The 13,150-nt window shown below is 43.9% G+C and overlaps 1 protein-coding gene across 1 annotated transcript in view; it reads left to right on the forward strand.

Annotated features, from left to right (window-relative positions):
* RAB3A (RAB3A, member RAS oncogene family) overlaps positions 1-13,150 on the forward strand; it is a 121,320-nt gene that overhangs the window by 35,465 nt on the left and 72,705 nt on the right. The window contains exon 2 of the mRNA XM_085639897.1: positions 6,098-6,325. Within this exon, the coding sequence (XP_085496023.1) occupies positions 6,098-6,325 (228 nt within the window). The remainder of the gene's footprint in view (positions 1-6,097; positions 6,326-13,150) is intronic.

The following is a 13,150-nucleotide window of genomic DNA, read 5'->3' on the forward strand; positions in this document are numbered from 1 at the left end:
AAGGATCTGTAGGCGACAATAACATGAGAGTCCATGGGCACTGATGCTTTAGCATGAATTATGCAAATGCTGAAATCTTTCATCCTTAACCCACTGACATTGTGTTACCTCCAGACATATGCAATGATTGTGTTTTCATTTATTGTCTTTCTGCAGCTGTGCAGAACTGGCCCGACACCCTTTTTTATTTCTCTGTCCAAATGGGGGATCGCGATATTTGGAGGTGGTATCCTGGTTTCGGGGTTTGTGGTATGTTAGAGGCGGTATCTGAGTTGCTGAGTTTGTGGTACTTTAGAGGCGGTATCTGAGTTGTTGAGTTTGTGGTACTTTGGAGGCGGTATCTGAGTTGCGGGGTTTGTGGTACTTTGGAGGCGGTATCTGAGTTGGCGGGTTTGTGGTACTTATGAGGTGGTATCTTGGTTGCGGAACTTGTGATGTTTAGAGGCGGTATCTGAGTTGCTGAGTTTGTGGTACTTTAGAGGCGGTATCTGAGTTGTGGGGTTTGTGGTACTTTAGAGGCGGTATCTGAGTTGCTGAGTTTGTGGTACTTTAGAGGCGGTATCTGAGTTGCTGTGTTTGTGGTACTTTAGAGGCGGTTGCTGAGTTTGTGGTACTTTAGAGGCGGTATCTGAGTTGCTGAGTTTGTGGTACTTTGGAGGCGGTATCTGAGTTGCTGGGTTTGTGGTACTTTAGAGGCGGTATCTGAGTTGCTGAGTTTGTGGTACTTTAGAGGCGGTATCTGAGTTGCTGAGTTTGTGGTACTTTAGAGGTGGTATCTGAGTTGCTGAGTTTGTGGTACGTTAGAGGCGGTATCTGAGTTGCTGAGTTTGTGGTACTTTAGAGGTGGTATCTGAGTTGCTGAGTTTGTGGTACTTTGGAGGCGGTATCTGAGTTGCGGGGTTTGTGGTACTTTGCAGGCGGTATCTGAGTTGGCGGGTTTGTGGTACTTATGAGGTGGTATCTTGGTTGCGGAACTTGTGATGTTTAGAGGCGGTATCTGAGTTGCTGAGTTTGTGGTACTTTAGAGGCGGTATCTGAGTTGTGGGGTTTGTGGTACTTTAGAGGCGGTATCTGAGTTGCTGAGTTTGTGGTACTTTAGAGGCGGTATCTGAGTTGCTGTGTTTGTGGTACTTTAGAGGCGGTTGCTGAGTTTGTGGTACTTTAGAGGCGGTATCTGAGTTGCTGAGTTTGTGGTACTTTAGAGGCGGTATCTGAGTTGTTGAGTTTGTGGTACTTTGGAGGCGGTATCTGAGTTGCTGAGTTTGTGGTACTTTAGAGGCGGTATCTGAGTTGTGGGGTTTGTGGTACTTTAGAGGCGGTATCTGAGTTGCTGAGTTTGTAGTACTTTAGAGGCGGTATCTGAGTTGCTGTGTTTGTGGTACTTTAGAGGCGGTTGCTGAGTTTGTGGTACTTTAGAGGTGGTATCTGAGTTGCTGAGTTTGTGGTACTTTAGAGGCGGTTTCTGAGTGGAGGGGTTTGTGGTACTTTGGAAGCGGTATCTGAGTTGGCGGGATTGTGGTACTTTAGAGGCGGTATCTGAGTTGTGGGGTTTGTGGTACTTTGGAGGCGGTATCTGAGTTGGCGGGTTTGTGGTACTTATGAGGTGGTATCTTGGTTGCGGAACTTGTGATGTTTAGAGGCGGTATCTGAGTTGCGGGGTTTGTGGTACTTTGGAGGCGGTATCTGAGTTGTGGGGTTTGTGGTACTTTGGAGGCAGTATCTGAGTTGGCAGGTTTCTGGTACTTATGAGGTGGTATCTTGGTTGTGGAACTTGTGATGTTTAGAGGCGGTATCTGAGTTGCGGGGTTTGTGGTACTTTGGAGGCGGTATCTGAGTTGGCGGGTTCGTGGTACTTATGAGGTGGTATCTTGGTTGCGGAGCTTGTGATGTTTAGAGGCGGTATCTTAGCCTCAGGGTTTATGATCCTCTGTAGGTGGTACCTCGGTTGCAGAGTTTGCCATACCACAGAGGCGGAACCTTCTTGCTGGTAGAAATGTCACATTCAGTATATCAACCTCCTCGCTAAATCATGAGGTTATGTGTAGTGAAGAATTGCTGGTCCATACTTACCTTGACGATGACGTGAATGAAAGTTTTTTGTAGGTCAGTGTTTCGTCCACAATAAGAGGTATAACATCTACAGCATGTCTGATGACCATCCTCAGTAGCACAAGGGAGTCCTCCTCAGCCCCCCTCAGCTTTGATGTCAGACCACATTCTTCAGATCCTGGTGGTCCTGAAAACCCCTGTGTTCTCTGCATCTTTTGTTGTGTACCTCAGCAGGGAAATAGCTTTACTGCTAGTAGTTATAATTCCCTGATATCCTCTCTTGGGACTATCAGTGACGGTTTTGTACATCATTAGAGCCGATTGTAGAGTCCATGAAAGAGCGCCTCTGCTCCACCGCTTGCGGGGAAACTGCAACCTTACAGGTCGGTTGTGAATAAAAGTTGGCTCCTGTTTAGTCATAGAGGGATTGAGTTGTGCACGTAGGCCTTTTGTTGGCAATAATGCGCGGGTGGTTTCAGAGTTGCTTTAATGGTCGTTATTTTACTTGTAGCAATTCCTCGTGTAGTGAACAGTATGGTGTTTTTGCCTGTGTCTCTGCAAGTTGTCTGAATTTCTCGCCTGTGGGATCTGGCTTGCCTCTTATAGAAGGACTTCAGCATATGAGCAGCTGTGCAGGCAAGGCACAGAGACGTGCAGGGAAATGAGTGGCTGCATGGATCTACCACGGTTCTACTATGTCACCATGATACGTCTGTAAGCACGCTCAGCGCATTGTAGGTCCAGGAGTGCGCGATCCATGCCAGAGGTTTATCTCCATGCACAGAATCCAAGTCTAACTCTTTTGCCAAGTCAATGGTTATCTAGAAAATTTGACATGGATTCAACCCTCCATGATGCCGCCCCGCTCCAGATCTACAACATAAAGTTGACACGGGTGGCAGTGAGTTGTCATTGCGGCTTGAAGCTTACACGTGACTTTGGTTAGTTGAGATTGCGGTAGGATAGGTGGACCACCACAACACGTGCAGACTAGGCCGGCTCTAGGGTGCACGTATCTTAGGCAATCTCAGATGAGAGAACAGGAGTGCGATTGTGTGCGTGTCTGTGTGTGTATGGCGCACTGTTCTCGTTCTTTCTTCTGGCCATGGGTTTATGGCAACTGCCATGCCCGCTCTCGACGCTCCGCTTGATTGATTTGTACCTGTCTGCTATTACTTTACTGCCATACCTCCCAGATACCCTAAAATTTACTTAGAAATTTCCCTTTGATATCAATCAATTGTAACTGTATTTTGTTTGTAAAGTTCCTGTATTGAAGAAAACATCCCTTCCAGTGGTGTGTCTCCTGTTGCAGAGCCTTATATACCCCTCAAAGTGGTGGTAAAATAATCATCCCTTATTGTGATCATAGACTGGCACCCCAGCATTCATTATTCTAATCTGCATTCAACAGGTCATTAGAACATAGTGCTTAAACACATTGTCCTATTGCCCGTGTGCTTGTGAAATAAACTTGTGTTATGCTGTTCTCCCAAGGCCTTATCTGTGGGCTTTACCAGTGTAACGTCGTTTAATAAAAAGAACCTTGAGGTATGAGGCGGGCGTTGGAAAGAGAGATCATATAAGATTTGTTTAAAGCAGGCCGTGGGGCCTAGTTCCTGAGGTCGCTTAGTCGTGAGGTGCGTGCAGTGCTCATGCCTAGGCCCAAATCAATTGTCCCGCCAATGGTCACCGGAGACCGGCGTGTTGTTGGTGGATATGGTAGTGATGAGAAAAAGTAATGGTTCTCGTTAGCCCAGTGGATGAAAGGATAATGGCACGCTAACATCAACAGGCCCTTCACTTCTACTCACATTGATGAAATGGGTGCCGTGCTGAGCTTACCACTTTAAGGGCTCTCTCTCTGCTTTGCATATATCCCATTTTCCGTCTCCTAAAACGAGGAAGCGGAACGGTCTATAACTAAGTCAATGCCTTGCATGACCATACTTATATATGGGTTAGAGAGGGGGCAGTTCTTGGATATGACCCCTGCCTGGATTGCGTCTAGCCTGAGACTGCACCGCTCACACCAGGTTTAGGAGTTGGAATGGAACCGCAGGCTCCTCTGTGAGCACATTCCGTGGTGAACGAGTGACGCACTCGCACTCGGCTCATGAATTCCGTCTGCCAGCCCCGCTTTGCAGAAATGCTCTAGTATTGCGATTGCAACCCTTAATCAGGGGGGAGTTCAATTACAAAGCAAGTCTGAATAGTGCACTCTCTAGGAGTTTCCTGGACTGGTGGTAGTCAGGTTTGACCGTATGCAAGTGTAGGGCCCTGTGCTCCCTGGGACCTGCCTCAATGTTTCAGTCTATCGTAGAATCACGATCAATCAGGATGGTCGATGCAGGTCTGAGGTTCCCGCCTGGGGTTTAGAGGGGGCCCAGCTTGTACACATATTCTGTGCTCCTGTTCCGATACGCCTTGTGAGCAGTGCATAAAACCTTGAATTTAATCCTAACGTCTACCTACTGAAAGACAGCAGAAGACCGTCAGGGTGGGCTTAATGTAGTCTCGTTTGTATCAATTTAGGCTCCGCCTGGCCTGGAGTCTCTGCAGACTCTTGTCTTCGCTAGCGGGACCTGGGCCTGTAATGGCGGGAAGATGAGCGAGAGAAAAAACAAATGCACTTAACAAGAATTAGTTGCCATTTTTATTACACATGATTTAAAATCACTGTACAATAAATACAAATATAAGCATATCAACATTAAATCATTTAATTTTGCGCTTGATTGAGTTGGTCTCTACAGAATCTGTTCAAAGTGAGTTAGAATAAAAGCTCTAAAAGCGTTCACCCGGGGAGATGGAGGCTTTGGATATAAGCAGCAATCGTAAATGCTGTAAAGAGTCACCTGTAGGCGTGCAGATGAAAAACAAACCATTACACGCGCACTTTAGATACAATCCGCGAGTGACCGAGGGGCAATCTGCCGGCATGTTACAATCATCCAGAATAAATGCTCCATGGGGTCTGTCCAGGAGTGACAGAAGCGCTCCACATCATGGCACCAGGGGGAGGCAGCACCACGTACCACACAATCCCCATAAACACTAAAGACAGACTAGCCGAACGATGCCCCATAGAAAACGTACAGGTTAAAACTCAATGCTTGGAGAGGACATCTTTGAATTAACTCGGCGTTACACTCATTGTGTAAAAATTAGTTCCAAAATATGGTTAATTAATCAGTTAATGCCTAAAGATAAATGATCTTTAAAAAGGCAGTTTTCCTTACAAATTAATTAAATCTGAATTGTTGTGACCTAATTGCAGATCTTTTATTGATTTTGTTTAATCCAGTTGAGTTTGAAAACACTTTGATCTGGTTCTGTGCTGCCGCTGAGACTATCTCTCAATTCCAGAATGTCGTTTGAGTCCTCCATCCAGGGGACCACTTACGCTGGGTATTCCCCTAACTGAGGAGTGTGAGGGTTGACATTCTTTTTGAGTATTCATTTTAGGAAGTAAGATGGCCAAGCATGGAACTACTACGAAAGAAATCTCAACGTTTTTTCTAAGGATAAAATGTTTCTTCCTAAATATTGTACTTTTAGTGAAGTTGCTCAGGTACAGAGCTTGTTAAGAAATAAAATCAGTTTCTAGTTCACTTTAAAAGCTTTTTGGACAGCATTTGGATATTTTCCAGGTGACCTTGCAGATCTTGGAGAGTAGAACTGTGCAAAGTGCTTAGATAGATAATTCAAATTGTTTGGAAGTAAAAAAACAAACCAGCTGTTTTAAAATGACTGTTCACTTAGTGAGGAAAATAGTTGAATGTTTTACACAAATTAGTTCAAAATCAGTTAGCCGTGGATCGACCATCCCGTGTGCCGTAACACATTAATTCCATAATCATTATTATTAAGAAATATCTGCAAAATTAGCTTTTGGGGATGTAAAAGTCTCTTCATTCTTGTACTGAGGTATTTATATTTAGTCTGTAATACAGGAACTCTTGAATGTGTAGCGGTTTTCTGACATCAGAGAATTTACTTTTTTAATATACCCTAATTCATCTGTATATTTCCTCTCCCCCCGCAGATGGCCTCAGCTACAGACTCCCGCTACGGACAGAAGGAATCTTCTGATCAGAACTTTGACTATATGTTCAAGATTTTAATTATTGGAAATAGCAGCGTGGGAAAAACCTCTTTCCTCTTCCGATACGCAGACGACTCCTTCACCCCGGCCTTCGTCAGCACTGTGGGGATTGACTTCAAAGTGAAAACCATTTACAGGAATGACAAGAGGATCAAACTGCAGATTTGGGTGAGTCCTTCAAATCTTCCAGTTGTTTGAAATGGTCATAATGGTTCCATAGATGGCGGCAGGTTGTCTTCTTGCTTAAGTTAAAACGAGACCAGAAAATCCAGGAGCATCTGCCCGTACATCCTGGTAAGGAAGGTCACAGCTAAGCACTCACGCAAAGTTCATACAAGATAATTGTTAGCTTCTTCATTCGAATATCAGAGAAGAAAATAATGGGTATTGAATGCCGCTGAGAAATTGACTCCTCTCGAACTCAGTCTTCATAGTAGGACGTCTTAGAAGCAGCATTTTCTGAAAATGTAACAGGATAAACTTAAAAGTCTTCGAGGCACAAGAGGGTTCGGTGCGTGGTCTTAAAATCATACAAGTGTAATGGGAGTGATTTGCAATCAAGGGGAGTGATAGAACTTCATAATGGGGAGAATTCTGCATAACCTTTTTTTTTTTTTTCATCTGGTATAGGTCTTCTCTCCAAACATCCCCGTGAGCTTTTCCGGTTTTTGTTGACCTTGAGTCGAAAGCTGGAGTGTAATAAGCATCATTCTAATAGATGCATACTTTGCCCCCAGAATGTGTCAAGTGGTACCTCCGTTATGGCTTGACGGGGCTGAACCACTCTGCACCTGCCAGCCATGCTCCGGTTGAAGCCCGGCCATGCTTTACGAAATGTACAAGAGTGTGGTTACCCTTTTATGTGTTTATCAAAGACACCAGGACTGTGTGTGCATCATTTATCGAACTGCTTTTTTTTTATTACCACTGACCACAAAGAGCTAAGATCTGCAATTTATGTTATTTTATTTCCTACCTGGTCACTCACTCCACGAACGCCATTTCATCCCAGTGTTTCAGTTTCCTTGTGGCGGAAGCAGCTGAGATCTTCAAGAATTAGAGTGTTTTGAGGGTCTATTTCTCACTTCCAGCTCCTTATGGTCCGAGTCTTTGATCTTTAGAAAATTCTCCTTTTTCTAAAAATATGCCATTTCAGAGAAGGGCTTATACAATGGTTTCTGATTGCTGTTTAGAAAGTACACTGAAAAGGTACTTTTTGCTAGAAGTGGGCTTTGTTTGCTACCAAAGAAAATCGCCTTTGGTGAGACGCGGTATCTGGTACATGCACCGGACCGTAGTCGGCTTTACCTTGTAGGTTGTATCTCATGGGCTTTGTGTTTGTTCTATAATAAGTTTGGCCCACGCAAGTGCCCTGGATCTATCGGAATTTTATGATACAGCTAAAAACAGTAGGGTTTGTAGGGCCATTATCTAATGTTTTCACTGACATCTTCTGTACCAAGGATTTGTTTTTTTGCTCCGGAGCTATCCTAAAATTTGCCACTCTATCCCTCTAATGCCGTTGTTCTTCATTAGGTTCTCAAACTGACTTGTAATAGACATCATGGCATATTCCTTTTGGAGACAGATTAACTGAGTTGGTATTTGGGAAACTGACTAGCCTTACTTTCAGCGGCCAGGAGAGCTGTGGGCGGAGTGGTGGAACCCTGGGGGGCTCTGTCAGCTCTGGACTGCATTGGGGCGGTTGAGTGGTTCAGAACAACTTCAAGCGGAGTTTGGGTGTACAGTCGGGGTTTACAGTATAAAGCCTTGGACGCTTGCTTGATGAGGCAAGTTAAAAGTTAAGTGCTTGTAGCAGGAGCTAAGGACTCTTGAAGGGTCTTGGCACGCACTAGCTGAATTGAAGGCAATGCAAAATGGAATTAGAAGTTTCAGTGCTAGTAGGATACATTTTAACTGTTGGTTTGTGTGGTCGGGCTGGGGGGAAAAATGTTTGTTTACTATTTCCGAAGATCACATTCACACTATACCATATAAACATCCAAAAACCTCCGGTGACGATGTTTAACCCCAGAAATGAAGTGTGAGCTTTAAAGATATTTTTCTACTTTTGCTCTTCAAAAAAAAAGGAGCAAACATTTTCCACCTCAAGGGATTCACATGGGTCACCTGGTGTCCAACCTGCCTTATTCCATTCATCCAGACTTATTGTCTGGGGAGAATTTGTTTGGTGTTTGGGCACGTTTTTGCCAGTGTTTATGGGCCAAGGAGAGTAAATGTCCACAATGGCCTACAACGAAGAATAATCTCTTTTACTCTAAACAAATTAAAATGTATGCAGGTCATAAACACAGTCTGTTTTTCCAAGACGGCTGGTACAGTTTGCTAACACTGCTCTCTGTCAGTGGATGTTGGAAAGCATCTAGTTAGGAGGGTTTATTTCAGGTTCTCGGTCAAAACCTAATTGTGTGAATACTGACTTATTGCCCATTTTATAACCTGGCTGCAATGGCTAATAGTCAACAGTAGACCTCCCGTAAGGTGGCATTTGTTTTTTAGCCACAACTTACATTATGATCTTGACGATTGTAAGAAATGACTCCTGACTGTTAAGATCTCGTGGGCTGTATTTAATTCATCAAGACATCGGCCGTCCTTCCTACTCTACCCCAATCCACATCATGAATCAAGTCTCATGGGCAAGTCTTACTCTCACATGTGGATGTTTGTTTTCCTGAGCTCAACCCTCCACTTCTGTGTCCAGACCTTTAGGTCTGCAGGACTCACCGCAGAATGCACACTGACACAGCTCACTGCACCCCTGCCCCAGTGCCGCCGTATCAGCCAGAGACAAAATGATCTTGCAGTTCATCTTGTATGACTTGTTCTTCAGCTCTCTTCACACCAAAGCAATCTTTTCTAAAACTCGTGAGTTTAGCTAGATCGCCAGAAGTTCAAACTACTGCTTTACCGTGGGCTTTGTGGTTTTCTCTCAATCTTTTCCTTATTTCAGCATTGTAAAAATAAAAAGGTATTCATCACACAGCTGTAGGGTTTCTGGTCAAGGGTATAAGTACAGTTTTTTTGGGTTAATCACGTCATCTCAGATCCCTGCTCTTGGAAATCTTTCCGGGATGCTTGGGGCAGCGGGAAGAGAAGGAACACAAATCTCTGCAGCCTGATGTCCTATCTCCAAAGGGTTGGGAGCCAACTGGGAGATATTGATTGGATGAGCTTATCTACTAGTCTTGGACAAATTCTTTCAATACTAGAGACATTCCATGAAGCTCTTAAAGGCTGTCGAAGACCTCCCTTGCTTTCCCCACTACATATTGAAGTTGTCCTACATCCTTTAAAGCAAGAAAGTTTCTTCCCGACCCCTCTTTGAGGCTATTGTTTTCATCCAGAAGACGACTTCTGTTGAAGGCACACCCTGCAGCCTGCTCCTGGGGCCAAGCAACTTCTCTGTCCCATTCATAATGCGAGTAAGTTGTAGACCTCCGAAGCAACGTTGCGGTTGAGGCTTGGAGGCCCTGGGCAGCTGAATTAGCAAATATTTGTAAACTGCATGAAAGAATTTATGAAATTGTATACGTTTCCCCTACAAAATATTGTGAATTTTATGCTTTGTTAGTGGTATGTGGTTTGCCAGTGTGTCATGCAGCTGTTTGAACTGAACGCAACTCTCGCATAAAAAAAAGTCTTATAAGATACCGGCAGGAGACTGGTTTGATCAGAGAAACATTGGTGAGAAATTTTCTGTGCGAACCAATCTCCTGACTGTGTCTTGCAAGATATTTATGTGAGGCGGTTAAACCAGATATGCGAAATACCAAATTTCATGAATCTGATTGGCATAGAATTTCACCCAATCTTAAAGTAAAGAATATTCCAGAACACATTTTTTAAACAAAACAGGAAAACTCAGCATCTTGTCCTCCCTAGTACATGTACATGTGTTACAAGGGGAGGGGATTGTTGCTGTCATTACATCCCAACATAGGAGGAGGCTGAGTCTTAAATTTGTATTTTCGTTAATGACCCGTCTGTGGGGCCGCAGAGCACTGTCAGCGCGAGAGCCTAAAGGCAATTCACCTTTAGTAATGCAAGTCTAAACATCGACTGTCCCCAGCTTTGCCCCACCGCTTGATTTTAAATTACCTTATATGTGGTGTTCATGAAGTGGGAGGAGTCACGCAAACTAGAGAAGGAAATGGAAAAGTCATCTGCACCTGCCATCAAATGCATAGTTTCTAAATGTTGAAAGCATGTGCCTAAGGTTGATTGTGTATAGCTAATTCAGACGGCACTAAAAATGGCATCGCGGGCTGTCGGCACTCCGCTGCATAATTCCCTCAGCGGGACAAAGGAGGCGCGTCCTATGTACACGACAGTCTTAATCACAGGCATCAAGTAGACCTTCTGGAGACAAAAGGAACAACAGCAGATGTTGGAAGCCTCGATCCATGGGGAGCAGGTACCAATTAATTCAGATCTGAAAACCCAAAGCGAGACAAGGTCACAGAAGAAAGAGCTGTGGAGCTGGAAAAGAAGATGAAACAGTTTAAGGTTTCGCTTCCTCTTTGTACTTTTTGTGTAAAGGATATCCAAAAACGTCTGAGCAGAAATTTGGAATACTGTCTTTTTTTAACTGCCTAAAGAGAACCCAAACCCATTGCGCTCCTGCAGCCACAGAAGGACAAGTGCCTGTTAATCTGTACGGTAATGCCTGCTCCGGTGGATGCTGTTATCGGTCGAAACGATATATCCGGGGGATGGAGGGACGAGGGTGCTGAAAATCATCCCACTCTTTGTTGGACTGTGAGGGTCCTCTTTGGAATGGTGAATAACTGGGGAATCAGGTTTAATGCATCCAAACCTGCTGGTCATTGCTCCTTTTTGACCTCGGTTTCGCACATTGATTTTGGCTGCTTTGAGTAACTGGTACTACTGGTGGTAAATGAACGGGCCCGTCGTTTTCCAGCATTATTTATATTCCTGATGGGTCAGGTAACTTCTGTTCCTAGGCACGTTGAAAGTAGGAGTTACTCTTAATGAGTCCCTTTGTAGGCTATGGATCATGGGTACACCATTGTAGGGCACAGGCAAAGCGAAGTAGACCTTTGTATGGCAATGTTTACCTCCTTGTAGAGGATGTAGATCAAGGGCACCCTGCTATAGGGCGCAGTGCAAAATGTGCTCGACACCAGCTGAGCGTACCCTTAAGTATGCAAAGGCCAAGTGCACTTCATTGTTGGACATTGTGATCCAAGAGTAGACGAAGTACGGAACGAGTGTGGGTGCTAGGCGTTTTAGGTAATGGGTCCTTTCCTCATTCAAACAAAATGCAAGTTCAAAAAAATTGCCACAAACAAATTGTACTTTCTGTGTGAAAGAGCAATTTTGATCAATTGCATTCAGATCAATATGTATCAATATTTAAGGCATGGTTTAGAGTTTGGCAGAGAGGGTAGACAAATGGGTATTATCCTATCAGCTAAACTAACAGTCTACCTGCTCTCTTTAAACTAGGACAGACCATCATCTTTCCGACGGTGGTGCCTCCACTGTCGGAATGATTACTCCAAAGGCCTAACAGAGTAGAGCCATGACGGCAAGGACAGCAGATCACCTGCCCCGTTTAGAGCAGACAATCTGATGTATTTTGGTCTGTCCATCACCGTCAGAAAAAACCTGGCGGTCTCCAACAGGGTGTGACAGCCATTAGTATTTTGTTCTACAAAAACACATCAAACCTGCAGTGCATTCAGAGAAACCAACACAATGGTGGTTCCTCTGAAAGCACAGAAATCACTGTTGGGTGGCGGGGGCTTCTAAATATGGGGGCCTTCTTTCCTCCAGGCTGGCGGTCATAGTGTCTCCGTCACACTGACAGACAGAGTAAAAACCACCAAGGTCTAACTCCAGACCCAAGTTCATTCAAAGTATTATAGAAATTAATTCCTGTCGCATAGGAATGAGGGAGTCAAGTACATTATGTGAAATGGTGTCAATTAATGAATATGTAAATAAGCGATTTAAATTCTTACATTGTTTAGTTATTTCCTGAATGGCTGATATTCCAGAACCATCCAGGGGATCTCAGATGGGCCTTTCAGTGTGTTGGCCTCATAACTAACAGCCAGTGGGCTTCTTCACTGAAGCAAGTGAATCGTTTCTTGCCAATTTCATATGTGATAGACGTCCACACATGATTTTGGGATTCGAGCAACAGTCATATGCTCCTTCCATATTGTCCAGAACAAGCCTGTCATCAACCAATTTTGTGCTATCATTGCTCATTGCTTCTTAAAGAATACAGATTCCCAAAAGGCCTTTATATAATTTTTTCGCGGGACACAAAACGTTCGGTTATACGTAATACCGTTCTGGGATAGCGTGTACACTCATATCAGGGAGTTGTACAGAATACTGACATAACGTGATTGAAGCGTGTTGTTTTTCATTGGGTTCACATTTCTATGTGTAACTACGATTCATTTCAAGGATACCTGTGTCTTTTATTATCTGATTCATGGTTTCCCGAACGTGATTTTGATTCGACTGGACGATTTGCTGAGGGTTACCTACAAGTACCAACCGGGATGATTGTTACACACCAATTGCCTTGAAAAAGTCTTAGTATGAGACGAAACACGTGTCGGCTGGATCGTGTGCTGGGATTTCTGTTTTAACAGTAAAAAATGACAATCAACTGAAGGGGTTTGGATTCTTTGACAATGGAGACCATTGATTGATGGAACTGATGTCTCCCACCTGTACTGACGAGTACATGCAATTTTTGGATACAGTGATCAACCTACATTAATGTTGGACTGAAAATGTAATATACAGGGGTGTGCTGTTCAGGCTTTTTCTAAATTTCAATGTATGCATGTTGTTCTACATGCTGGCGATGTCTCTAGGTAGTAGAGGTCAAAACTTGCCTTGAGCACCCCGATTCAACTGTAAACAATTGAAACTAAACGGCGAAAAGATATTTTTTTCAATTCATAATTTTGTTTAACATTC

Source organism: Triturus cristatus, chromosome 12 (assembly GCF_964204655.1).
Source record: "Triturus cristatus chromosome 12, aTriCri1.1, whole genome shotgun sequence".
In the NCBI taxonomy this organism is placed as follows: Eukaryota; Metazoa; Chordata; class Amphibia; order Caudata; family Salamandridae; genus Triturus; species Triturus cristatus.